General features: G+C 42.1%; 2 protein-coding genes across 2 annotated transcripts in view; one reads left to right on the top strand and one right to left on the bottom strand.

The window, feature by feature from the left end:
* Positions 1 to 2,385, top strand: part of loxl2b (lysyl oxidase-like 2b) — a 32,929-nt gene extending 30,544 nt beyond the window's left edge. The window contains exons 13-14 of the mRNA XM_030105322.1: positions 57 to 168; positions 406 to 2,385. Coding sequence (XP_029961182.1) covers positions 57 to 168; positions 406 to 476 — 183 coding nt within the window. The 3' untranslated portion in view covers positions 477 to 2,385. The remainder of the gene's footprint in view (positions 1 to 56; positions 169 to 405) is intronic.
* Positions 2,386 to 10,167: 7,782 nt separating this feature from the next.
* LOC115398522 (golgin subfamily A member 7) lies at positions 10,168 to 25,643 on the bottom strand. The gene is made up of 6 exons (XM_030105330.1): positions 25,590 to 25,643; positions 23,516 to 23,641; positions 20,997 to 21,149; positions 16,542 to 16,643; positions 13,803 to 13,855; positions 10,168 to 10,804 (listed from the first exon to the last, which is right to left on the bottom strand). The coding sequence occupies exons 1-5, from the start codon at positions 25,596 to 25,598 to the stop codon at positions 13,814 to 13,816; spliced, it is 432 nt and encodes a 143-aa protein (XP_029961190.1). The 5' UTR covers positions 25,599 to 25,643; the 3' UTR covers positions 10,168 to 10,804; positions 13,803 to 13,813.
* Between the last annotated feature and the right edge of the window lie 695 nt (positions 25,644 to 26,338).

Raw genomic sequence — 26,338 nt, 5'->3', positions numbered from 1 at the left:
TTAGCCGTTCTGTTTGTTACTCTGCAATCACTGATCATCTCTCCTTTCTGTTGCAGATTGTAATTAATCCGAACTACGAAGTGCCAGAGTCGGATTACACCAACAACATCATGAAATGCAGATGTCGATACGACGGCCACCGTGTGTGGATGTACAGCTGTCATAACGGTAACGGCTCTCATTAGGTCAAGGAAAAAAAATCTTTGGTCCGTCAAAGATTTAAAAGGAAAAGTTACTTTTATTATCCTCTGCAACTGGTGTCAAAGAGTATTGAGGAACTTGTCTGTTTGTAACAGAGGTTTATCCTCGTATGCAGATGATGGTGTGGTGAATGTTCAAGTGTCAGCAGCACCAACACTCTGAATCCCCCACTGATCACTGTTTACTGTGCCTCTGTTGTTGCAGGAGGCTCATTAAGCACTGAAACGGAGCAGACGTTCCCCGGCCTCCTAAACAACCAGGTGACCCACAGGTAAACCAGCAGCAGGGGGCACCAAGTACACCGTCTGAAGCCCACCGACCACCTGTTGAATCGCTGAATCATCAAACCTTTGAACCATCGAACCACTGAACCGTCTCCGTCTGTGCTGACCACCCTGACCTGGTCCAACCCGTTCCTTTTCATCCAAATCCAGAATCAGATCCAGAGACTCCTCAAGAGATGGGTGAAACTCTGTGGATGCCTTTTTTCCCTTCCTTTTCCTCAGTGCAGATGTTTCATTCTGGGAGGAGCTTCTTTGAATTGCAGCACTTTACCAGAACCGATCTCCTTCCACTCTGGATTTCAGTGTCAGATCGTCCGACAGCATCCAGACAAACAGCAGCTGCGCCCACTGTTGTCAATGTTGAGGCGCCTGAAGTCCAGAGGTCCTGAGGTCAGGCCAGCATTTCCTCTGGAGAAAGTCTTCAAGAAGCAAACACAGCATTTGTCGTGGATTTTTTTTCTTTTAAGTAACTGGAGCGTTCACTCTGGTGTTCTCATGGACGAAGCTTCAGTCACATTTTTGAAGAAGAGTTGCACTACGGTCCAGTTGGTGTCATGAAAATGTGTCTGAGGCAGTCTTATTTACCCAAATACTCTATATCTTTCCTTTTCATGATATGTAGCAACATTTAAGCTAATAATAATAAGGGACCTCATGTCTGTCATTCTCTCCGCTCCTCGTCAGTGAAGCTGTGCTGCCCTCAAGTGGTGTAATGGAGTACTGCACAACTTCTGGGTTTTCCAGCCTCTAAGAAAGGCTGTTTAACTCCTTTGGTCTCAGAATTACCACAAAACACAGGTACACACACACACAAATAAAAAACTGAAGAAGGGGTCCTGGGCAGCAGGTTGAACACCACCGGGTTGATGCGTCAGTTGAGGCTCATGAAGAAGATTTGCATCCTGGTGTTGAGTTTTCATCAATTGCCTTCGGTTGATTGGTTTCCATTTTTTGTTCGTTTTATTTGAACTTTAAATCTAAAAACAATGTTTAATAACCAATACCCGAGATCCAAACATCATTCTGAGCTCAGGCTGAACAACATATCACATTGTTACTGCTTTGAAGTGAAGAAAAGCAGTTAATTGAAATTAAAGTAAGAAAAAAGGGTCAAGTTATTAAAATATCAATCAATTGATGATGTTCTCCTGAAACTGTTCAAATTTCAAGTGTCAGTGGACTTTAGGGCAAAACATGGCCGATTTATTCCTTCTCGCAATGACAATCTTGCTGTTTGCACCAGTGCTTGAGTCTCTCTGTAACTAAACAAGACGTTGAGATCTACATGTCTGAAGAGGCTGAAGAATATACCGACATCGATACGTGGAATATACGAATCACCAAAGACTGTAAATATAATGATGTTTCTGTGCAGTACTGAGGATTTATCTTTTGCAAATTGAACCAGAATTTTTAACAATTGTAAAAAGATTAATCACAAATAATGGAAGAAAATGCTGCAACCCTCCATTTCTTTACTGCCTTGAGGCGAAAACCACCCATGCCGAGAGAAAGAGCACTGTTACTTGGAAGAACCAAGCAGAAAGACTTGAACATCATCAGAAAACGTGTTTGTATTTAAGATCATGTGGTTGTCGTGATACTTGACATTTATATTCTCAACTCCTTTTTCTAATCAGATGTCGGATGTTCACCCTGAAGTGTCGTCACTAAAAACAGCCTTACTCTTACTATCAGGTTTCTTTAAACCTTTTTTTTTTTTTTTTTGTGGAAAACCATGTGAATCCAGTATTTTTCCTTTTTCCTTTGTTCATGGTGCTACGGAGCTGGCCCTCTGTTTTCTGAGGGCGCAGCTCATGTTGAACAGCTCCGTTATGTATACGAACCGTATACTTGGACTGACAATGTGCTTTGTGTGTTAAGCTATAATAAAAGTTATGGAGCAAACACAAGTCGGACTCATTTGGATTTCTCCCAGTGAAGAAAATGTTTTGAGTTTTTAGCTCGTCTTCATCGTGTGTGACAAAATAGAAAATAGAGTGAGATCTTTTTTTTCCTCTGAACAGGACGGGACTTTCAACCATTTCCTGTCCAAACGCAGCTCTCAAATAGAAAAATGTAGAGTGTCTTTCACTCCTCGCCTCTCTCCTCTTGATTTCTCCTGTTTCGGCTTTCTTTCCCCTTGTCTCTCTTTATGTCACTTTGGGTTTTTCTTCTGTAATATATTAACCCTCTAGTCCTCGGATTCTTCGGATTACTGCTCTGTTCTCTTATGTGCTACACGTTTCTTTAACTTCAAGAAAAATGTGTTAAGGTGTCATCAATAAAATGACCATTTAAATAGAGAACTGCTTTGTCCCTCCGTGTTTGTACACACATATTAAAGTTTCTTTATTTTTACATGCAGTGCAAAAGAGCTGGTCGTCTGTCTTGAAGTGATCCAGGGGTAAGCAGGATACACTCTCTGCAGGATGCCAGTGAACATGGTCATACACAGTGTGTTTTAAGAGTCATCCAGGTCCTTCAGACCAAAGTTCACTCCAATTGGAGTATCATTTGTGGTAATATTAAATCGGCTATTGCTTTGCATTTGAAACAATGTGAACATTTCCATTTAAAGAGTTCATAGTGATAATTAGCTTTAATAGAATATTTCTGGCGCTGCCTGAAGGCCACAGTGCCCTTAGCATCTGCCAATTTTGCCTAATGGACCAGCTCTGCTGTAAACCAATAAAAAATTATTAAAAAAAATTAAACACAGGGACAGTTGGGTCACTGTGGCCGATCAACCATTGAAATAAGTTCCTTAAAACTCAAAGATGTGATTTCCTTTAAGCCAGCTTCACCAGCTTCTCGCTGGCTTCCCACAGTTTCTTCGCCACGTCGGAGTCTCTTGCAAAAGGCCGCAGAGTGGCCGGCCGGCAGTCCACGAAGTAGCCCCCGCTGTGTTTGGTCGCCTCGTCCGACACGGCGCAGTAGACCACGGTTTGCGCTCCCATCCCAAAAAACGCCGCAAAAAACATCCACATAACGACCTGCATCAGGATCTGGAACAGGAAGGAGAAGTGACAAGTCCAGCCGCTCTGGACAAAACCTGCAGTCACAGACAGAAGCACACGAATGTCAAACTGGAGAATTCGGATTAAAATGATCGAAATCATGACTTGCATTCCACCAGCCCCATGATTTGAACACATTTTCAATGTGCATGTTTTGCAGTTGTTACAAAAAAAAAAAAGAGAAAAAAACGTGACTGCTACTCAAAATTAATTTCTGAGTGAGTTTGCCAGTGAGGATATCCTCAGTGTATTGACTGGCAAACTGGAGTTTTTATTCTGTTTTTTACATTTATGAAAATGTTCCTCTTCACTCCTAATACAGATCCTATCAATGCAATTTCTTTTCTCACAGATCCCACAAATTTAATATGGTAGTGACATGGCAGACATCACCGCTTTCCTCACTGTGGTTCGTATTACTTTTGTAAAACCACTGCCAGGCTCAAAGGTTTCTTCTGAAGACGTTTCAGAACTCTTCAAATGTTGGCATGACAGCAAACACTTGTACATCGCCTTCTCATTGTTGGTTATCAGTCCCACCACAGCTGCGTCATCAGCAAACGAACATGGACAGTTTGTGTAATGATTGGGAGGCTCAAGTGGAGTGAGGACTCAGCTCTGGGTGGTGTCAGTGTTGAGGACAGTGCAGGAGGAGACCAGGTCTCCATGTCTCACGTGTCGTGGTCTGTTGGAAAGGGAAATCCTTCACCAGCTGCAGAGGTGTTTCATGGAACTATCACTACTTTTTTCCCTCATGGACTGAACAATAACACTGAGGACATTGATGATTTTTGAACACGTATTTCCTGAGACCATTTAAAAGCAGCATATCTCATGATCCTCTCCATCCCAGGTAGCGTGGTAAACAGTTAACAGAATGTTGTGTGAATATGAGAGAAAGTGAGTGAATGCCCCACCTAGAAAAAGTTCAGCGTAATTATTTGTTAAATTTGAATGAAAGTTTTCAGTTTCTCTGCTTCAGTTCCACTTATGTGACTTATCTTTTATCTTGTAATTTTATGTCCCTGCAGAGCTACAGCACCATCACTGTAGGAAGGAGCAGCTCCTTCAACAGGAGACAGACTGCTGTCCAGAACAGGAGGAACCAGAACCTCCACACATCACAGAGGAACCAGAAGAACCTGGATTTCTGCAGTTTCCAGAGGACCAATCAGAACCAGAATCTCCAGATACTGAGGAGCGCAAGGATCTCGGCACCAGCAAGATGGGAGCGCAGCCTGTGCTGAAGTTTGAAACGATACCTTTAAGTTTCCTTCTATTGAGGAGCAAAGTGACCCAAGTGAACCAGAAGGAGAAGCAGACACTGAACAGCTCCTTTCTCAGGATTCTGGGAAACAAAGGACTGACTTTCCTGCTTCAGAGAAGCAAGCTGGATGTGAAAAGCTTCTTTGTGAGGAAACGTGGTGAAATTGTCCATAAAAAACGGAAATCCTGTCGGAAGGCAGGGAAAGACACTGATAACAATAAAACTTGAGAAACATGTGGGAAATGTTTCACCAGCCAAAGTGATTTTTTGATCCACATGAGAATTCACACAGGTGAGAAGCCGTATCCTTGTAAAACATGAGGGAAATGTTTCCGTCAATCGTCTCATTCGTTGGTCCACATGAGAACTCACACAGGTGAGGAGCCGCATTCTTGTGAAACGTGGGAAAGGTTTCATTCAAAAGAGGCACTTTATGACCCACATGAAAACTCACTCGTGAGAAGCTGTATCCTTGTTAAATGTGTGGAAAGTTTTTGTTCAGTGTTGCTCCGCATGAGAGCTCACTCAGGTGAGAAGCTGTATTTTTATTGAATGTGAAAAAAAGTTGTTCATTGGTGCCGGTCATGAGAACACGTAAGAGTTTGTGTGAAAAAACATTGAAATTTCATCATAAATAAAATGTTGACATGAATTCTATGAATTCAATGACTTTCTTTTTCAGTTAACACAACTTATCGTTCATTCATTCAAGCTTTTCATTCTTTTTCTGTTTCACAGAAGAAAAAATAACTTTTTGCTTCTATGCACCACATGACTGCTGACATGCAACCATTGAAAACTTGTGTAGAGAATGTCTTTAAACTGATTATTTGTCATTGTATGTCATCCATTTCTTTAAAGGTTTATTTGAAACAATCGACTAAAACATTCACACAAGGTGTTTTCCAGACAGTGTCTGTCACAAAATCGAGAAAACAAGAGGATATGAGAGCGATGACCGAAGGATGGTTTATGACAATCAGAAAGAGCAGAGAGGACCAAATGGAAAGGGCCGAGAGGAGAGCAGAGTGAGATGAGGGAGTAGAAAACACACATTTCTCCAACTGAATTTGATCCAACCAGCTACAAGAAAAAAGAAATCATAAGCTGAACAACTTTATTTTCATCAGTTTAAGTTCATCAATTGTAACCATAATTATCCTAAATCAAAGGCTGCTAAAAAAAAAAAAAGTCGGCATAATTCTCTAGTCAATGTAAATCAATGTAATGTTTCCATGTGAAAACCTGTCTACATAAAATAATTTATTTAAAATAAAAATATCTCAAAGAAGTTAATCACTCAATCCAGTTTAAAAAAACAGAATAACATTCAATGGAACAATAGAAAATTAATGAAAAATAAAATGATAAAAAAAAACTTCGAATATTTTGGTTTCAATATTGTAAATATCAGCAAAGGTTTAAAAAACAAAAAGTGCAAAAATATTTTTTTTAAAAATGAATGCATGATTAATTTCAAAATATTAATATAAGGAATATACGAGTAAAAACAAAATAATGAAACTTAATGTGTCATGATCACAGGCGGAGTGTGGGTCTCAGTACAGAGGGGGCGGAGCATTCTCGGGCCCTTATGATAATAATCTTACCATTCAAACAATACCTCATCCTACCGTCAAACAACACACTAATGCTCACTTTTATTGAGCCAAGCAAACCTCTATGCCTCAGAAAGCAAAATAAAGTCACAAACCAGTTCACAAACTTGTTCTGAAGAACAAATACACATACGCACGCACGCACGCACGCACACACACACACACACACACACACACACACACACACACACACACACACACACACACGCTCAGTCTTGTATTTCTATCCTTGTGGGGACCGTCCATTGACTCCCATTCATGTCTAGCCCCTAACCCTGACCCTTACCCTAACCCTAACCCACACCACAACAAAGCCTAACCCTAAAGAAATGTTTTTGCACTTTTACTTTTTTCAGTAACAACAACATGGTCAAGAAAACACTGTTTCTCCTACTTAGGACCGGAAAAAGGTCCCCACAAGGCACGTCGTTTCACGTTTTGCTATCCTTGTGGGGACATTTGGCCCCCACAAGGATAGAAATACGAGAACACACACACACACACACACACACACACACACACACACACACACACACACACACTATGCAGCCTGACAGCTGTCAGTCTCCGAGCTTCCGCTGTCCATGGTGCTGAAACTCAGATAAACACTCACTGGCTAAATCTGTACCATCTTTGACACAGTTTAAACATAAAATGAACACAGCTGGTCTAAAATTACACAATCTGTTCAGATAGATACAGACACAGCTATCTATAGCTTTTGGAATTCACGTATATTAGAGAAATAAATAGACTCAGGTCTCTTATTGCTGAGAGCAACACAAGGCACATTCAAATAGGCAGAGGTTTCAGACCACAGCATTCTGATAAAGATAATATTTTTGAAGGTTTCACTGACTCACCAGTGGCTCCGATGTTAGGTTTTGGGTAGTACCGCTAGCAGCTAGCATAGTGTTTAGCTTACTGTTTAACTTCCTTCCAAAGAGTTCAGATCAAGTGCAAAAGAAAAACCTCGTTCATGCCGCACAGCCAATCAGCGCTGGCTTACAGCTCTGATGCATTCATGGACAGTCGTAATGTAAGAATTGGCAAATTGGAGCCCACAATCATATGTGGATACCTTCTCGCACACACTGCACATTTTATTATAATAATTTATTTACGAGTAAATATGAACACATCACATGAAACGGGGCCCTATGACCTTGTGGGCCCTGGGGCCACCGCCCCCTTGCCCCCACTCTGGATCCGCTACAGCTCATGATAACATGTCAGCAGGTTTATAAAAGTTTATTAGGAAAAAAACAATGAAATAAATGTTCTGAAATACAAGGAAATTCTACAGCTAATTCTGCAGCTTCATATATGATTCTGCTTAAGGTTTAAAAAGTTAAAGGTTGTAATTGTTAAACTATTAATAAAATCAAACAATAAAAAAAATTAATAAAGCTCAGTGCGTCAACATTATCATTATTATTATTATTATTATTGCAAGAAAATGAAAACCTATTGAGTAATAACAACAACAATCCAGGTTAGGCCTTTGTGCGTAGCTTGCATGTTCTCCCTGTGCATGACAGGGTGAATTAGTGACTTTTTAAACTCCTCATCAGTCAGTTTGGATCAGTAGATTCAAAGAGACTCATTGTAGAAGTTGAAATCCTTCCCTTTTGTTCTGAAATGCTGACTGTTGTTGAGCAACACTGACCTCTGGTGGCCAGAAGAACACAGCGCGGCCTGTCCAGCAATGACAACTTATAGAATAGAATAGAACAGAATAGAATAGAATAGAATAGAAATACAGAGAGGAACATTCTTTGAAAGCATTCCTTCATTCAATTTAGATTAACAGAAGTACAGAACATAAACATGAAATATGACATTTTAAAAAGATTTCTCTACTGGCAAACTGTAGTAAAATGAGCTGATGTGAATCCAGTAAACATACAAACAATAAGGATAATAGATTTTTCATAGAATTAAATGGATTTATTTCTTAAATAGTATAAAAATGTCATTATTCAAAAACTTCAAGAAGATCATACGATATGTGCACTTTTGGTCAGTTTTTTTTCCAATAAAATTCTTTTAAAATATATATTTTGTATCTTTTTGTAACCACTCTTTAAAAAAAATCATTAAATTTGAAATTGAAAAATCGAAATAGGACATTACTGAAGAATTAGGTTTAAGTCATTGTTTAAAGTGTTATGTGAATAAAAACTAAATTTTAAGACAGATTTTCTTCTATTTAAGCATTTAGAAAAATTAGTTTCGACTCCAAAATGTGAGGAATGATGTTACGTATTGTACAGGAAACTGAGGACACACTTGGAGGAAATAAATGTGCACCAATGGACAAAAAAAAAAAAATCTGAAAATTAGTAGTTACTATTTTTATAAACTCCTGTTATTTTAATTATCCTGAACTACGTTATTGGATGTTAAACTTTCAGACATTTTTCAAGTAAACACCAGGTAGTCAGACAGCTGTTCATTTCAAAGTTGGATAAATGACAGCAGGAGGCAGAGAGGCGTAAAAAAAAAACAGTACATGATTTATTTGAGTATAGAGCACTTTCATTTTACATTAGAACATTGACAAAAACAACCCATTTAAACACTGAATTCCGTTTTAAATAAAAGAATACAGAAAAACAGAAGGTGAGTTTCTTCACATAAATGTGGCGGTTCAATGCATCTGCCGGTCACATTCACGAGGCGTCTTCACACCACAGAAAACTAACTCGATATCAATACACCATCCTTTAGATCCAGGCTTGGTCACACCAGAAAGACGCCCAAAAGTTAAAAAGAAAATCATGTAAAAATCGCTTCAGTTTTTGAATTTCTTCTCAGCAGGGGCGCCAAAGCAGAAGAGGTTTTAATCCAGATGACAAAACATTATGTACCAAGAAAAACAGATCAGATTTTACAATTTGTGCGATGCAAGATATTTCCTTTCCAATCTGATATCAAGTAAACCATCAATACCAATACTACTGAATGAACAGAAGCCTCGTGTGTGTGTGAGAGGCCACACCCTGAGATCACGTGGAGGAATGAACGTAAATAATGAAGTTTTAAATCGAACACAAAACTTAACTTGAGATTTGATCGGACGGCTTATAACCTTGGAAGTATCGGCGTATCAGTATCACTACTACAAAGTTAGCGGCCGTCGTCTGACAGTACGATAACTTCCGGCATGTTTGGGACGAGTGTTCAGCTGTATGAGCTTCGTCAATCAGGAAATAAGCATGACGAGTAATGCAGGCAGCAGGAAAAAGCTACTAAATACTGGAAATTTTTAACTTACACAAGTATTCCTTCACCAAAGAATTAAAAACACTTATTATTATCAGTGTTACACAATTGATCTAAATACAGACATACTATTAGTGTTTTGTTGGGGTTAGGCGTCAGGTGAAATCATCTTGGCTTCAGAAAGGATGTTGGCGATTGTCATCAGCTTTACAGACATGTTTTTCAAAAGGAGAATCTGAAATATTGGGGTTTCGGTATCAACAGGCACATCACTAAGGAGAAGGATTTCACCTCATTCTTTTGTTTTTGAAAAAAAAAATTAAACGATTTTGTAAAGAAAAAAGCAGGGAATGTGAACATTTTCCCGATAGATTGCTGATGGTGTCAGATCGAGATTAAACTGAACACGTGAGCCGATACCAACGAGAGTCTGACATCCCTGAACATCTTGAAGCTAATTTGCTGCTTTCCTTGGATTCCTGGTGTGACCGCTGCATCAAAACTTTTTTAAAAAAAAATATGTAAAAAGGCGACATTCAAAGCCACTGTCAACAAACAAGAGCACTTTTAATATTTCGGTCAAAGGCAATCTCACTATATGAGGATGTCGTCACCAGGCATGAGTCCAACATCAGCAGCAGTCACTGAACGCCATGCATGGCACAGGTTCCAAAAAACAACAAGAAAAAGAAGGAAAGGATGAGTGGAGTGGTTGCACTGATAGTTCCACATGCTAAATACAGAGCGAGCAGGACATGGCTTCTTTCAATCATGAAAATAAAGTTTAGAATATGTTCAAATTGAAGTGGAATGTTCCGGAACATGCAGGGGAAAGGAGACCGGCACAGGAACACATGCAGATACAGTGAAGAGAGATGAGTTACCCTGTGTCCACTTCCTGATTCCAAAAGGAAACCGGATTATAGAAAAGTTCTTCACCAGCACAAACTCTACTGTTGAAAAAGTGAGATTTAGTCTGAAAGGTGACGGCTTGACTCTTCATAAACGGCTGAGTCTTCCTCTTTTGTGCTGAAGATGCAGAAACGTGACGGATCTGAAGGAAACGGCCAGAAGAAGAATCTGAAGAAACGTCAGATGAAGAGTTTTGGACTTGGAGATGAGAGCGACTTGCACGGATTGTAGAGACGCAGTGTGGAGGGAGGCGGCGTTCGCTCAGGGAGGATGCTGGGGAAAAAAAGGAAAAAACAAAAACACTGATCAGACCATGAAGCCATGAACCTGGTGGTCAGGTTGAAGAGCTGCTGTGAGAACCTCAGGCGGCCACCGAACCCTGCATTCCTCCAGATCAGCAGTCATGTTCAGTTCAGAGGATTTCAGAGTAAAAGCCGATTCACAGCTGACTGGCTCTACAGCACAGCAAGGATCCCTGAGAGGCAGTCGGGTTTGATCCCAGCAGAGGCAGATCCGTCACACTATCCACCTGGGAAGCTCGGAACAATCCCGCCGTAAGCCTGCTCGGCCCTCAGCCACACCCACGGCGGAGAGACGACGAGAAAGGAAGTGTGAGAGGACGGGAGCGGCCAGAGGACGGCCAGATTTCACCTTTCAGGATGAAAACGCCTCAGTTCTCTGATGTGAAGAACTAACGGAGCTCTTCTGTGAGGTTTCAACAGAAAGTCAAATGATCTCATATCAAGTGACTTTACTGTTTGACACCATTTCCTGTACTGTTTGGACTGAAAGTCATACCAGAGTACGGATCGGAGAGAATAGCTGCACTAAAAGCAGGTTTCATCTGTAAACAGGGCGGTCAGATTCTAATCACTGCGGTTTTACACTCAGACCAGCGGGAATGCCAGATCTGGTCTGGTGGTGGAGGGCTCCACTTTCCTGAGTGTGATAAATGAGCAGAGAACGCAGACTGATTACTGCTCTGCAGAGATGTTAATGATGAATGAACGTGACAGGAGAAGAGGCCGATTCCCTCCCGGTCCATAGCTCTATCAGTCCAGGCCGGGAGACGACGGCAAAGTGGAGCCGCTGGCAGGATAACGAGGCCTGAGCTCTGGGAGAGATGTGTGTGTTCAGGCTGTGGTCTCCTGTCTCACTGTGGCTCAGCTCCAACGTGCTCCTCTATCAACAGCTACTTATAAAAGTCCAGGGTTTACATTCCTCCACAGGACATGTATATGTATGGAGGCGCTCGGCAGGAATCTCATAAGAGCAGATTATTCCCCGTGCGCCTCTGTTCAGCGGTGGGGCGATGCTTTCTCCATCCAGCCACCAACAGGCTGCCAAGCACAACATTCCCCTGCTCGAACATTCACCGGGCATGTCTGACTCTACGTGATGGCAGCGCCGGGGCCACGGCGCACTGCTGGGTCCCGTCCAGATTCTGTGGAAAGTACTTTTCAGTATGATTCAGCTTCCCTTTCGTCTCGTTCTGTTCTGAACACCAGAGAACAAACAGGGACTTCCTGCTAACAGACATTCAAACCAGGATCCTGAGAGACCTGCAGGAAATCCATCTGGACTCCACCGCCACGCTGCGTCTGCTCCTAAAAGGCTTCTGCAACGTCAGGAAGCAGAGTGTGTGTTGTGGTGTGAGGAGCGAGTGCAGCGGGATGAGAAACCTGCTTGAACACCAGGCTGAGCCAGAGGCTCATTCTGCTGTGAGAAGCACATATCTGTCCTTTCAAGTCAACGACAGAACCATAAATTAACAGCTGTTAACATGCCTCTCTTGGTTTTCATTCTCTTCTATTTCAGTAGAAACAAAGGATAATGTGATGCAGAACACGGTAAGAGGTTTTAAACAAATCATGAATGTCATGCAAGTTGTGGGTTCGACACCTTGGTTTTAGGGATCCAAACAGGGAACTGAGCTCCTCCTCCCTCACTAGATGGCCCCAGTGAGTCAGCTGGGCCCATCTGGAGCCATACAGGCTGAGGACTTCTTCACTGAAGGGTTTCAGGTGAAAATTCAAAACTATGCAACTTCCTGAAAACAGCTCCCGAGGTGGAAGTTTTCGAAACTTCTCAGGCTCCATCGCTGTGGAATCAGGTGAAAACGCCACTTCATGGGAACGCTCGGGCTCAGTGAGGAGGCTGCTGCCGTGCACGAGCACCGCGGCCGGGGTATATATTCCTGCACATGCTCAGCAGATGCACAATAACAAAGATTTCTTCCAGAGTGTCATGACTCTGCACACATGAATGGTTTCATCACAATAACCAACAGCAGCACCAAGTCATAGCCAGCCATGCTAACAGCTAACGACATCGTTTTTATTGTTTCTGAAATCTTCTCGTGAAAACACAAAACTCTGAAACCCCAAAAGGATGCATTTTCACTTGAACATATTCGTTTCACTGCACTGAAAACAGATAAACACGTTCTCTGTGTATCAAATCCTCAAATTTCAACAGTTTGACAGAAGTAAACTCTTCAGGACTGATTATGAATCAATCTGCTACATAACTCAATCTGATGGCTGGAAGAAGTTAAAAAGAACCATAATAAGACAGAAATCATAGGAAGCAGAGGCAGAAAGTGCATTTCTCTACTGGCCCACTGTTGCTATAATCCAGCTAACATTTGTTGTTTTAAATTTGTCTTTTAAGCTGATTATGGAATTCCTTCCCCTCACTTCCTCCAACAAGACAACCGAGTGGTAAAAACCCAGCGGGCAGCAGCATAACAAGGAAACGGGCCGTTTGGACTGAAATTTGATAATTGTTTAACTGCACCTCATAACATGTAAGCAGAGCGACACGGGTCGGCATCCATGGGAGACTCCGTCGTGTCCTCGGTGTTCAGTTGCTGGGTTTTGCTTCAGGACGTGTGTGTGTGTGTGAGTCCCTCAGTGAAGGCGTGAGGATTCAGCGAGCGCCGTCCCACACCGCGAGCGGAATGCGGTCTGGAGCGGGCCTCCCGCCGCTGGAGCAGTTAGCCCACATTACTCACACACCAAAAAGCTCCAAACTTTGATGTGGCTGTTTCTCTGAGAATGCCGGGCGGGCTTTCAGCATGAGGACGGCGGACGGCGGGGGCAACACGGGGGGAGAGAGAGGGTCCACATTTATTAACCCCCCCCCCCCCCCCCCCCCTTGTGGTTTGTAATTGGAAAAATGGATCAGTGGAATTGGAAGACATTTGCTTGGCTGTAACGGTTAACGGCGCTGAATCGGTGGTGTTTGGAGCATCGATCATGCGACTCACCGTGGCAGCTTCTATCTGGTCAGGCTTCTGTCTTCAAAGATGGTGACTTCAATCTGGATCGGTCTGGTCAAGGAAACAGGGCGAAAACACCAGGTGACGCTGCAGCGACGCTCTGAGCTGAGGGTGGAAACAGCAGCGAGCCTCCAGGTCTCTGGGTGGCTGCCCGGGGGCCTGCACGGCTCGGAGAAGCTGATGGCTTCACAGGAACGTAGTGTGGCTTCAACCTGAAGCGATGCCTGTCCTTTTATGAGGCTGGGAATTAACTAGAGGTTCAGATTCAGAATTGAGGCCACTGGGCCAAAAAAGGAACTCCATACTGGTTTCTTTCTACAAGATCAACACATTAGTTTACTTATCTCCCTGTGAAGAGGAACCCAACACACGACTCCTGATACATGCTTCTGCAACGCTCCACAACATCTGACATGCATTGTCGTGCAATTGCAGGCCAACAATACGACGTCACAAACGTCTTTTCCGCTCCTCATGAGGAGAACATCCACATCGTTTTCTTTAATGGCCTTTATTAAAGTAATATTGAAAGTCTGCTGAGAACCAGGCTGAACAGCACTAAAAACCAAGGGGTTGTGGGAACAATGAGGCTCAGCTGCACACTTCATTCTTCGTACACGGGTGAACACTGCAAGAACACTGACCCTGAGTGCAGCTGCCACCACACACACTTAAATGTCGCAACAGATGCATACAAGCAGATGATTTAGTGTCTAATGTAGATTTTTTTGATACAAGTTCCTTGTATTATGGGATTGGTATAGATGGAAAGATGGATTACTTTTAAAGATAATTCACAACATTCACCAGCTAGTTGTGATGGGAGCGACTTAAACTGTTAAGCCAGAAGGTTTGAACCACACTGATCACTTCCTGTTTGTTCCAAAATTACAATAATAAGTCTAGGGAATACATGGGTATACAAACATCCAGCTCCCTGAGCCACAGTTTTCTTCTAATGTGATTTTTCTCAGTTTAATGAGCATATAAGAGGGCACATCGTCATCAAAATGTTCAATTATCAAGCATTTCAATCAACTACAGTGTGATTTCAACCAAAAAGATAGACGTGAAATGTATCCATATTAGCTTCACCATTCGCATGTGTGTGTCTATAATCTTGGTCTCCAAAGCTAAGAATTCATGGAATGTAGCATCACTCACTATCACTATAATAAATCAACTAAAAAAAAAAGACTTTCTCATCTTTGTCTCAAATATGACCTGATTCAGAAAGTGTAAAACATTATGTTAACGATGCTGAGATGCAACGAAGTTAATAAATTAACTCCTTGATGCTTCAAGTTAGAGCTGAACCCGACCCACGGCCGACTGTTGGGCGCTTACAAGTGTGCATGTTGTTAAAGTGTGCTAAATGTGTTTTTCACCTATTAAAAGGGAATCTGACTTCATTATTGTACTAAATATACTTTAAAATATTGAAACTGCAGTACTGAACTGGGGAACGGCAAACAAATAATGACATGGAATAAGGAAAAAATGTTCAAAATCATAGTAACACTTTAAAGAATGGTGCGGACGCTTGATGTGATACGCTGACCTTATCTCATCTCATCATTTAATTGTATGGTTACAGCAGCAGCAGGCAGGACGCTGAGGCTGGAGTTAAATTACGAGCACTGAAAGGTTCATTGACTGCAGGCTCAGTGCTGCTGAAACACAAGTGTTTGAACAGATGAGGTCGAGTTTCCATGAGTTGGAGTGATAGAAAGTAAAACAGCTGGGTTAACTGTGAAAAAGATCGAGTTCAAGACATTTTGATGGCTACAAAAAGTTTCAAATGAGGATAATAGTCCTGCTTTAACATTTGAAAGGAGGGAAGTAATTTATAAAACATCCCTTAAAGCAATCGGTCCGGGATGAAAAAGGCACATTTTGGGAGTACAGGTGGTAAAATTAAGTCACTACACGATTGGACAGCTACAAACATGATGATGTTTCCTCGGTACAAATGTTAAAACCACGGCTCAAGTGAGACATTCCCATCAATCAGCCGGCGCTCTCGGGCCAAAGTCAGCACGGCAGCTCCACAGCGCCGCAGAAATAATCCAGATCACTGTCAACCCCATCAAACCACCAGGCAGGAGCGGGAACAGAGCTCAGCTGCCAACAATTTCACTCATATTTTCTTATCCTTAATCTCCCATTGCTGCCCTGTTGCAATTAATTGGGATGTTGAGTCACCACACACACATTCACACACACACACACAGGCTGGGACGGCCAGGATGTCGGTGCACTCGCTGATTTCATGCAGATGCTATGGATTACATAGTAACTTTTATCTGGTGTTTTTACAGTGTATCCCTACATAGCGCTGGATTTCCTGTAAGCTGCGCTGACTGCTGCTTTCCATTTTCAGCCAGCAGTTAGTGGGGGCAGAAGGCCTGTAAATCACTGCATCTATTAGCTCATTGTGAAAGCTCCTTGTTCTACTTCAAACTGTGGCCACATTACGTTCCCATTTCCTGGTCTCCGGCTCTGTTTAACAAGTTAAAAAGTTGAGCAGAATATCCAGCACAGCATCCCTCTTCCCGTACGTCCCGGTTCAGCCGTAACGACATGGCTTCTCGTTGTGAAAACACTGCGGCTTTCAAACTCAAATGTGCTTCTTTGATGCATTTTCTGGTGTGAAAACTGAGTGGATGATTAAGCGTGTTGCATTTCGTCACACGCACGCACGCACGAACACACAGAGTAGGATACGGCTCGCAGGCCTCTCTCGATGGGGTCGGTGAGCAGGAGACCTCGAGGTGCGTAGATCTTGTCGTTCTGCTCCTGGATGTACTTTGCAATCTTCTTCAAAACCTAGAAAACAGATCAGCAACCACATTTTAGAATGTCTTTGATAAAATAGGTTGAACAGCGGCTCAGCAAACATTGTAAAAGCCCCTGAGGGGCTGGTGACTTGGGCCCTGTTTACACAGCAATGATTTAAAGTGAAAAACACAAGACTTTGGTTGTGGTTTCTGTGTCCATTGATACAACGGTGCTGAAAATAACTTTTTGGAAATGGTTCGCGAGGTGAAGCTCTGTGCAGATGGCGAAAATGCTGCTATTGCACATGTATCACAGTCAGGGTAAATTCTTCTTCTTGTACATGCGCAAGTTGATGGACAATAACAATGGCAGTCTCCAGAGTGTCGTGACTTCCAGTCCAGATTCTCCTGGTCCAGGTCCTCCTGGTCCTGGGAGTTTCAGAGTTGACAGTCTCCATGATAACGACCCCACTTCGTCTGTCCGTGTCTCCCATTGTCAGCGTTTAGAGCGTACTCGGCCAACAGCACCCACGACATCCAGACACTCCATGGTGTTTAGCCTTTCCACCTTTGCCGTGTAAATGGACATTGTTTGCAGAACGGCGTTGTGTAAACATGAAGCTTTTCAGAAACGAAAATGAAACGGCCTTGAGTTTTCAGTTGGAATGTGGGGCCGTAACTGATGCATCCTTGTGTCGTGTTCGTCATCGACTCATGGGGGATGATTCATTGATCACTGGTGGAATCAGAAGAATCCCATCCAAAGGGTCCCAAATCCATTATAATCTGGTGAAACACACTGCCGTAGCACTAAACAGCCTTATTAGTGCTCCTCTATGGAGAAACAACTGCTATCCGATTGAGTCAGTCCTGTTCATTCCAGGCTTTCAAGCCTTTCTGTGCTGCTGAGATTAGAAGTGGATGAGGATAATGAATGAACACCTTTAGATCACCTCCACCAGGTGACTATCGTCCATCTAAAAAAACACCTTCACTCTGTATTTGACCAGCATTTTGATTTAGAGCAGTGCTTCTAAAAGCACTCACTCACTCCATTGTTGTACATTGAGGTCATTTAGTCACAGAATCTAAAAAACAATGGAAGTAAAACAGACGAGTACGTTTGACGCAGATAGTCTGATGTTTTAATCTTTCACTTAATTACTCATCAGACAAAGATGCTCTTTGGAAAATTGTTGGGATGAGAAAAGGATGTTTGAGCTTATTTCAGAGAAAAGTGCTCAAATCTTTCCCAAATGTAAACTTTTCTGAATCTTAAACGAAAACATCAAACCAATAAACTCTTGGATTATAAGCTACACGTTGCAGACAAGCCAGGCGGAAAAGGTGTTTCACGTTAAATGTTGAGATTACTGACCTGATTCAGATCCTCTGGAAGTGGTTCCAGAAGCCTGGAGAGACTAAAGACGGCACAGCCGAATGTTTTCCTTCTACTACTTCACACAAACTACCAGTGAAGAAGCAGAAGGTTTGAGGGGTCGCACAGGGTCACCGACTAATAAGTAAGTTTGTCAAATAGTCTGATTTGAACCATGTTCTGCTTCCTGCTCTAATAAAGGACTTCAGAAGAAAGAGAGAATACTGTAACCAAACAGACTTTACTGATCCCTCCAGGGGAAGCGGCTGGATTTAACCCTTCCTGCTCAGAATTAACCTTGACTTTACGTCTTAGGAGCAGTGGCTTACCGCAGTGTGACACCCGGGGGCCGTCAAAGACAGCTACAGCTCTGACCTTCACGAAACAATGTTTTCAAGAGAAGACAGAAAACCTTTGCACACGACAATGGAACTTGGGTGGACAGCGTACGGTTTTCTTTAAAATTTGATTTCAAAATGTGAAACTTCACAGGAATGAAAAGCATCGTGTAAATGAGGCCTCGCTTGTTCCTATAGCATCGTGAAAAGGAGAAATCATAATTAAGTCACACTAAAACACACACTAAACACACTCGAAGAAAACCCACCACATTCCTGCGTGGAGCAGCCGAACAACAGACTTCATTTTGACTTTGGTAATGATCAGTCCATTTAAATTGCCTGACTTTATGAGAGCTCATAAAACCCAGACCAAGCCAAATGTTTTTCACCCCAGATCACTCCTGTCCATTAGATGAGACATTCGGAGGATTACGCTGATATACACATTCATTTACATTCCGCATAAGCTCAACCAAAGGGGGTTTTCGATCTGGATAAATCATATATATCTGCAGGCTCTCACAGGAGCAGTAAAAACCTTGTGATTTACAGCCCAGCTAAAAGGTTCCACGCAGACACAGGAGCAGGAAACCGCCATGGTGCACGACATCTCCACGCCGTGTCGTCGTGAGTCTACGAGCAGCAGCGAACACACCTCTGGATCTCAAAATGGTTTAGACCTTTCAGATATATGAGAATCAATTGTCACCAATATTTGAAGCTATTTCTATTGAATAATAGTTATGTTGGTTTAGAGTCACCGTTTCTTGCTATGACGTACAACATTTTTTCTGTTTCTAGCTGTTTCAGTTGCAGGGGTTTATAATTTTCTTGGTTTTGAGCAGAATTTTGGCAGTAAATATCAAATATGATCAATAGTTACACACTCCGGGGTGTCTAGACAACAGCAGTGCTCGGAGCCACTGGTTCAGCTTGGTCATCTGTCCATACCAATGTCTGTGTTCTTGTCTTTAACAACCAACAGCGCCACCTCGTGGCCTGGCATGGTAACTACACTGTTCTCAGTGTTTCATTTGACGTAAATGTGAAACTCTTCTCAAACGTTTTCACTTTAAACGCTGATGTGTAAACAAGGCCGAAGTGCTTGTTTGTTCATCATAATCGTTAGTTTTTGTGCAGTAAACTGTCAATGGTTTTTGAAAAATTAGAGGAGATGTTTCTCTAAACAAAAGCTAACATGCCCTGATTCACTGATTCAGATGACAGAAGGTTAGATCATCCCTTGGTTATACTTCAAGTCTAAATCTAAATCATGCACTAAGCCAAGGAAGTGTCTGTCTGGTAGATTATTTCTTTGTTCAGCAATTTCCTTTTCAGTAAATCTAAAACCACTGGAAAGATTGTTTTTTTTTTTTTTTTCCTTTTCAGAACGTGCCAAAATTGAATCTGGATTTATGGGACGAGCAGCAGAAAAAAACTGGCTTTCCAGCGGCATCAGAAAATTGTTGCACGTAATGATCCTTTATATTCTAACTTAGCGCTCTATAAATACATGCATGTTAATTTTATGCATATACTGCTGAAACATCCAGTTTCCTGAATTTTTATTTTTATTTTTTTGTAAGTTCTCAGATTGTCAGGGACTGATTTCACTCATCGCTGAGCAGTTTTCACTAGTCCATCTTTGGCGAAGTGTAAACGCTCCACAGGCTGTTAGTAGAACAGGAGCCGTGTCAAATTCCTCATTTAAAGAAAGGCTGTTTAATGTGTTTAATGTGAAAATCCAATAAACCTCCCCCGATGTAGTAATCCTCCCAGATTAACACCTCTAAGTGGCCAGATCACTTTTTCTACATTGACTGGGTGGAGCTGACGAAGCAGGATTGCTTTAACGCAACACGTCGACTGATTTAACGAAGCTCTTTACTGGAAAAGTGTTCAGCAGGTTGATGGTTTCAACACTGATCATAATACTCCTCGTATATGGATCACATCAGTGTGCTTGTACAAAGGTTTTAGGAAACTTTGATCAGTATTCTTTCTGAAGGATGGATTTCTGATCTGTAGTGTGGCAGACTTCATTTAAAAAAAAAAAAGAAAATGTCTGACAGTTTCAATAGTGGTTGGAATTTTTTTTTTTCCAATTGTGATGCTCTTTCTAGAAGCAACACTGCTTTCTGCAGGAGTTCCATCTCCGGTAGCTAGTTGTTTGGACCGCTTCATGCATGCCAGCTGCTGCTCCAGTAAGACTTGGCCACCCATGACCCTGTCGCTGGTCCAGTTTTGAAAAATACCAAACACTGTGGGCTGGGAACGGCACACAAGAGCTGCAGGTTTGGAGCTGCTTTGACACAGTTGTCGAGTAATTACGATTTCACCCTTGTCAAACTCAATACTCTGTGTTTGTAATAGGTCGCCTTCCAGAATGTAACACTCACTCGCTGCAACTGTGAGGTGGAATCATGAAGAGATAATCAGTATTATCCCTTCACATGTCAGAGGTCATAATGTTACGGCTGGTCTGGACGGGAGGACATGTTTATACACTACCGGTTATTTCTTGTTTCCTAAAAATGACTAGTTGGGGGAGTTGACTAGGGTCAATGGTCGCTGGGTTGGATTGTCCATCAGTCTAGTAAGTCCTGTTGATGTTTATAAATATTTTAAGCTGCTGTTGAGTTTGGAACAGCAGAGCAAAGCACCCGAACAATCTGAAACCCACCTTCTCGTAGTGAGTCTCCATACACAGGAAGACGGTGTACGCCGTCAGGCAGGCCAGGCAGCCTTCGATGTATGACTGACTCCCCAGTTTCTCCGCCTCGGCGTACAGGTTGTTCAGCGTCCTGACCGTCTCCTCGAACTGCTGCTTGTCGATCTGAAATGCATGCAAACAGAGCGGAAAGACCAAAGGGTTAAAAACCAAGGGCAGGGAGTCAAAGGGGTACGTTTGGACGGCGGTACGTAGAGTGGAAACACCACTGTCTTCTTAGCACCGGATCGTGTTCTCCCGTTGTTCCCATCTGGAGATAAATGAGGGTCTGAATTTTCTTGGACTGGTCGTACATCAAGGGAATACTGGGCCTCCGTCCCGCATTTGGAAGCACCTCCTCAAATGATTAGGATGCCTTGGCCGTGTGTTTTGTGAATGTTTCCACTTAATAACTGACAGGACAGAATGCAGCTTAAGAGAGACACACACACACACGCACATACACACACACGCACACACACACACAGTGATGAGGAGGAATCTTGAAGGTTTGACCGTCTCTGTGGCAACGACAAGCTCTGATGACGGTAAAAACCCATCACGGCTGTTTTGTAGACTTGTTGCGTGGTTTCCATAATTAAATAAGTATAAAGGCCCTAATGCGGGGGAACAGTGTGGTGGGTGGCTGGAATCGGATAGTTCTGACCGAAGGATTGATATGACTTCAATGCTGGGGTCCAGAACAGTTCAGATGATCTCTCCACGGATAAAAAGACAGTTATTCAAACAAGGACAGACAAGGAGGCCAGCAGGGGCTTCCTGGGTCTCTGGAAACCCTCCAACGTTCTGCTTCCTGTGTGTGAGGAATGAAACAATAGACTCCAAAGCATCAATAATCCTGAGGCGTTGGTTACTGACCATGCAGACCGGTACAAATCTCTCTTCCTGAGACCAAAGCTATCAGCAATTTATTCATCTCCTGAACTATCACAGGAACTTGGGAGATAGAACTTTGGCCAAATTTCCACAACAACGTATCGTTTTTGCATTTCTTTCAGGAAAGTGTTGTGTTCACACAACAACATTTAAAAAAATTATCTGTTCAGACAGAAATGGCATAAAAACATAAACAATGCGAGAAAACAGACATTCGTACAGTCAGAACCAAGCTGGTTTATTACATTTATTAATATTTATTAATATTACAGTGACTGTCAACTCTAAAACTACCAAGTTCTTGAGAACAAGGACTGGAACCAGGACCGGGACCAGGAGAATCTGGTTTGATTTCCTAGTTATTTGTCATCATTTCCCAAAAGCATCTGACTACAAACAAGCTACCAAAGACAATAACTCGGATTGCCAAAGACAATATTATAACATGCATGCCTCTGCAGAGCGAGTCCATCTGCATAACCAAATCATGTCGTCTCAAAAAAGATGAGTTTTTTTCCTGATGTCTGCAGACGGCCATAAAAACTGACATAAATTAGTGTCCTACAAATGGAAGCAGCTAAACTCGCTGGAACGCTGCTGCATATTTCACTAAAAGCAAGGGATTACGCAAACGCATTAAAAAGTATATGTGGGAAAAAGTTTTTATGATAGAGGAACTTAGGTTTTTTTTTTTTCACCTCACGGAGGAAAAGCATTCTTCATTCGCCATGGTGTGTTTGTGTGAACCGGAAAAACATGGTCGACCACCCATTCCACAGGGAAGTGCCGATAAACCACCAGTGAGCGGTTGAAGCGCTGTGCGTTTCATGTGGTGCGAACATTTCAAACACTGCAGCTCTCCATCCTGTGAACTCTGAAGCGTTTTGGATGGCGGCGGCTTTAATGTGGCGTGGAGCCGGCTCCGTCTCGGAGACCTGCCTCTGCGACCTCGAGCCGGAACTTCCACCGAAGGTCACGTCAGGACAGGGCTGAGCACGGCTGCCCTGACTGGGAAAGATGCTGACTGGGTTGATTTCACTGTTGGCTGCATCTTCAATTAATTCAAGTGTGTGTGCATGTGTGTGTGTGTGTGCGTGTGTGTGTGTGTGTGTTTTTGTGCCACAACAGGCCCAGAATGGGATAATTTGATGAGTGTGCCACATACGCACAGTGCTATTGTCAGAGCTGAAGAGAGAGCATGTTTTAATTAGGATAATGTCCTGTAATTACCACATTTCTGCAGCAGCAAGTGTTCTGTCAGTGTAGTTAGACATGATGTGTTCAAGAGCCGGGGGTCAACCACAAGGAATGAACTGCGTTAGGTAAACATGCAATGTTAGATCGTGTTGCCCAGTACTGCGACGACGGGATCTGGTATAAACACAGGCGAGTTTGTGACGTTAATGTCTTTGTGCTTTGAGATTTGTCCTCCCTTTCTGACCCCAGTTTTCTTGTTTTCTTTTCTTTACCATCATGCCGTTCGTCTGCAGTTCCTGCCACCATCAACCAACCAGATCAAACAGAAGTCCAACAAACATGAGGCCAGTCTGTGATGATCGGACATGTTTTTGGAAACCGCAGTGCGGAGAACCTACCCTGGTCTCCAGCTCAGAGGGGAACTTGGTCTGGAACTGACACACGGTGCCATTGGTATAATCCCTCTGAATGAAGACTTTGGCAGCGATGGCCGCCTGCTGCCTCATGTCCTGCAAGCTGTGAGTCTGAGATAAGACAAAAAACAGAGTAGAATAAAACACCTCTCTTTGTTTTGTGTGATGCACCGTCACTGTGGAGAACCTACTATTTACATTTACAGGATTTTTGACCAAATGAGGTTTAGTAAAACCTGATCAGGCATTTATTTTGAAGACAATGTCAGTTTACAGGAAAATGGCAGAAACACTGAAACTGATGTAGCGAGCATGCCAGGCCACCAATTGGTGCTGTTGCTTGTACAGCGAACAGTACCCTCTTGTTTCTCCTGTTTATCTGTGACCAGTGGAGATTCACGACATTGGTGTGGACAGACGACATACTGGATTGCTGTTTTTGAGTTCTACCCTGCTGTTTTTAGCACATTGAGTTTTTCCATTAATTTACAGTGAAACTACATAGATTATTACATTATTGGATGCTACTGACTCTCAACTAGAAAACTACCAACATGAACAATAAAACTCGAGTATGGGCAGAGGGTCGTGACACTTCAGGCTGCCATGTTTGTTATTGTTGATCTACTCGCACATGAGCATATAATCTATTTACCACAGCGGTGTGGAGCACGACCAGTGGCAGTGTTTCCTCTGTCTACTCCAAGTCTAACTTTGGGAGGCTTTTTCAAATGTTACGTTTTCAGTGACTCTGAGCACCGTCATCATGTAGATGGACATCCAAAATGCCATTAAAGTGCACAACCCGCTTGTTTCATAATCGGGACTTTAAACACTATTACACTATTACATACTCAGGCTTTACATTAAACTACAGATTTAACATGTTTTAATACCTTTATCTTAATAAAACTTTTATTTTATTCTCCCCATTATGTTGATTTTAATCCATATGTTTGAATGTATTTCAAGACCTTAACCAGTTAAAATTAAGATTGTTAATCACTTGATGTACTTATTTTATTTCTTTTTTCAAGTTCTGTGAAATGCCCTGTGTCTAAACTGCACTATGGAAATACATCTGGCTTGCCTATTCTGAGATTCAATACATTTTGAGAGCAATAAGTCAAAACAAAGCACATTCAAACTAAATATTTGAATTTTTGTGTAAAAAATTGTACAGTTTCTGAAAGTTTCATAAGATAAATGTTGGTGGGAAGATTTCTTGTTCACTCTGGAGTTCAGATGATCAACTCGAGGATCTATACGTTTTCCCAAAGATCTCCTGCTTCTTCACCCAATTCAACCACCTTCACCATAGTCTGTATCCTTCCCTCCGGAAAGCCTCCTCTGAGTCTGGATCTGCAGATAGTCTCCTCCTCTGAGTCAGGTTTGACGGGTTTTGACTTTTTCCATTTCCACCTTCTATTCTGCTTGCTCATGTGGAATTGTTGCATTTCTCTCATCTTGAGATGACTGTTGTACTTAGTGCTACATAAATTAAATTGCACTGAAGCACGTGCAGGTTAGGTTAATCATGAACTGTAATATGCCTGTCGATGCGATTGCTGTGATAAAACTGTGGATGCGACACTGCCTTTCGATCAAATCAAAACAAACAAACAAACAAAACAAACTGGACTCGTATAATAATGTCACAGATCCAAGACTTCTCCGTGGTGTTTTTAGAAGCATCTGTGCCTTGTTTAGTGGACTGAGCAGCACCCACACATCATTTTATCTGCTCGCTTTCAGCTTCAGTTTAATATTTAAATACCCTGACAGTCCACAAGCACAATCACAAAACCCCCTCCATCATTTTCAAGCTGCGAGGCGATGAAATCTGTATAAAATCAGACTATTCATCGCTAAATTAAAATTAAATGCCGATTTAGCCTTTAACACAGAAGCTAACTAACAAGCTAAAAGGCTCAGCGACTTTTCTCTCCGTTTCTCCCACAGACATATTGACAGAAAATTTAATTCGCCGACTTTAGAGACAAACTGTCCACACGCAACTGCCACGAGCAAAATACTCAAAAATCGATTCCAAGCTCACCTCTGCCATGTTTATCTTTCGCTAGCAGCTTGTAGCATGTATCACAAAATAACACGTCCGTGGGGGAACATCGGTTTGATGGTAAAAGTTCCGGGTGGCGGTGAGACTCACGAGAGATTAACAACAAATACATCAACAATAACAACGATTAAATTCGGCAAAACGTGAATAATGTTACAGCTTAGGAAGTAGTACAACACAATATCTTTTTAACACAAAAGAATAGAATATAGCAAAATAGAAAAGAACAGAGTTCTTCATCAATCCCCGAGGAAAATTCTTTAAAGCATTGTTCCACACAGAAAAATAAAAACCAAAATTAAAGATAACAAAAATAGAGAAAAAATCTTAAATTGTAATATTAGAAATTCTTATATACAGGGGTATGTGTTGACTGGGATAAAAAGAAGGACAGTCACAGAAAAATAGGACTTGAGAATCTGCCTCTTCAAAAAATATGTAATAGATATTTATATAAAGGAAAACTACAAAAGAACAGATGAGATGAAATCATATAAAGTCAAAGTACAGATACAAAAAGGAACCACAAACTAAAATGGCTCACAGGCTCAAAGACTCACAAACTCAGTCAAACGAGACTTTAAAAATTAAAATAGCTGCAAAGTGACCCTTAAAAAGATACAAAGTGACCACAAGACACTTTTTGTGGGAAAGTTTGGTGTAATCTTAAAGCCTGTGCAAGTCATGCTGGGAAGTAATTACATGGTTTTTAAATACCCAGCTGGTTA

The sequence above is a fragment of the Salarias fasciatus genome, chromosome 12 (assembly GCF_902148845.1).
Source record: "Salarias fasciatus chromosome 12, fSalaFa1.1, whole genome shotgun sequence".
Lineage (NCBI taxonomy): Eukaryota > Metazoa > Chordata > Actinopteri > Blenniiformes > Blenniidae > Salarias > Salarias fasciatus.
The sequence above is the reverse complement of the archived record's forward strand: the minus strand, read 5'-3'. Positions and strand labels throughout refer to the sequence as shown.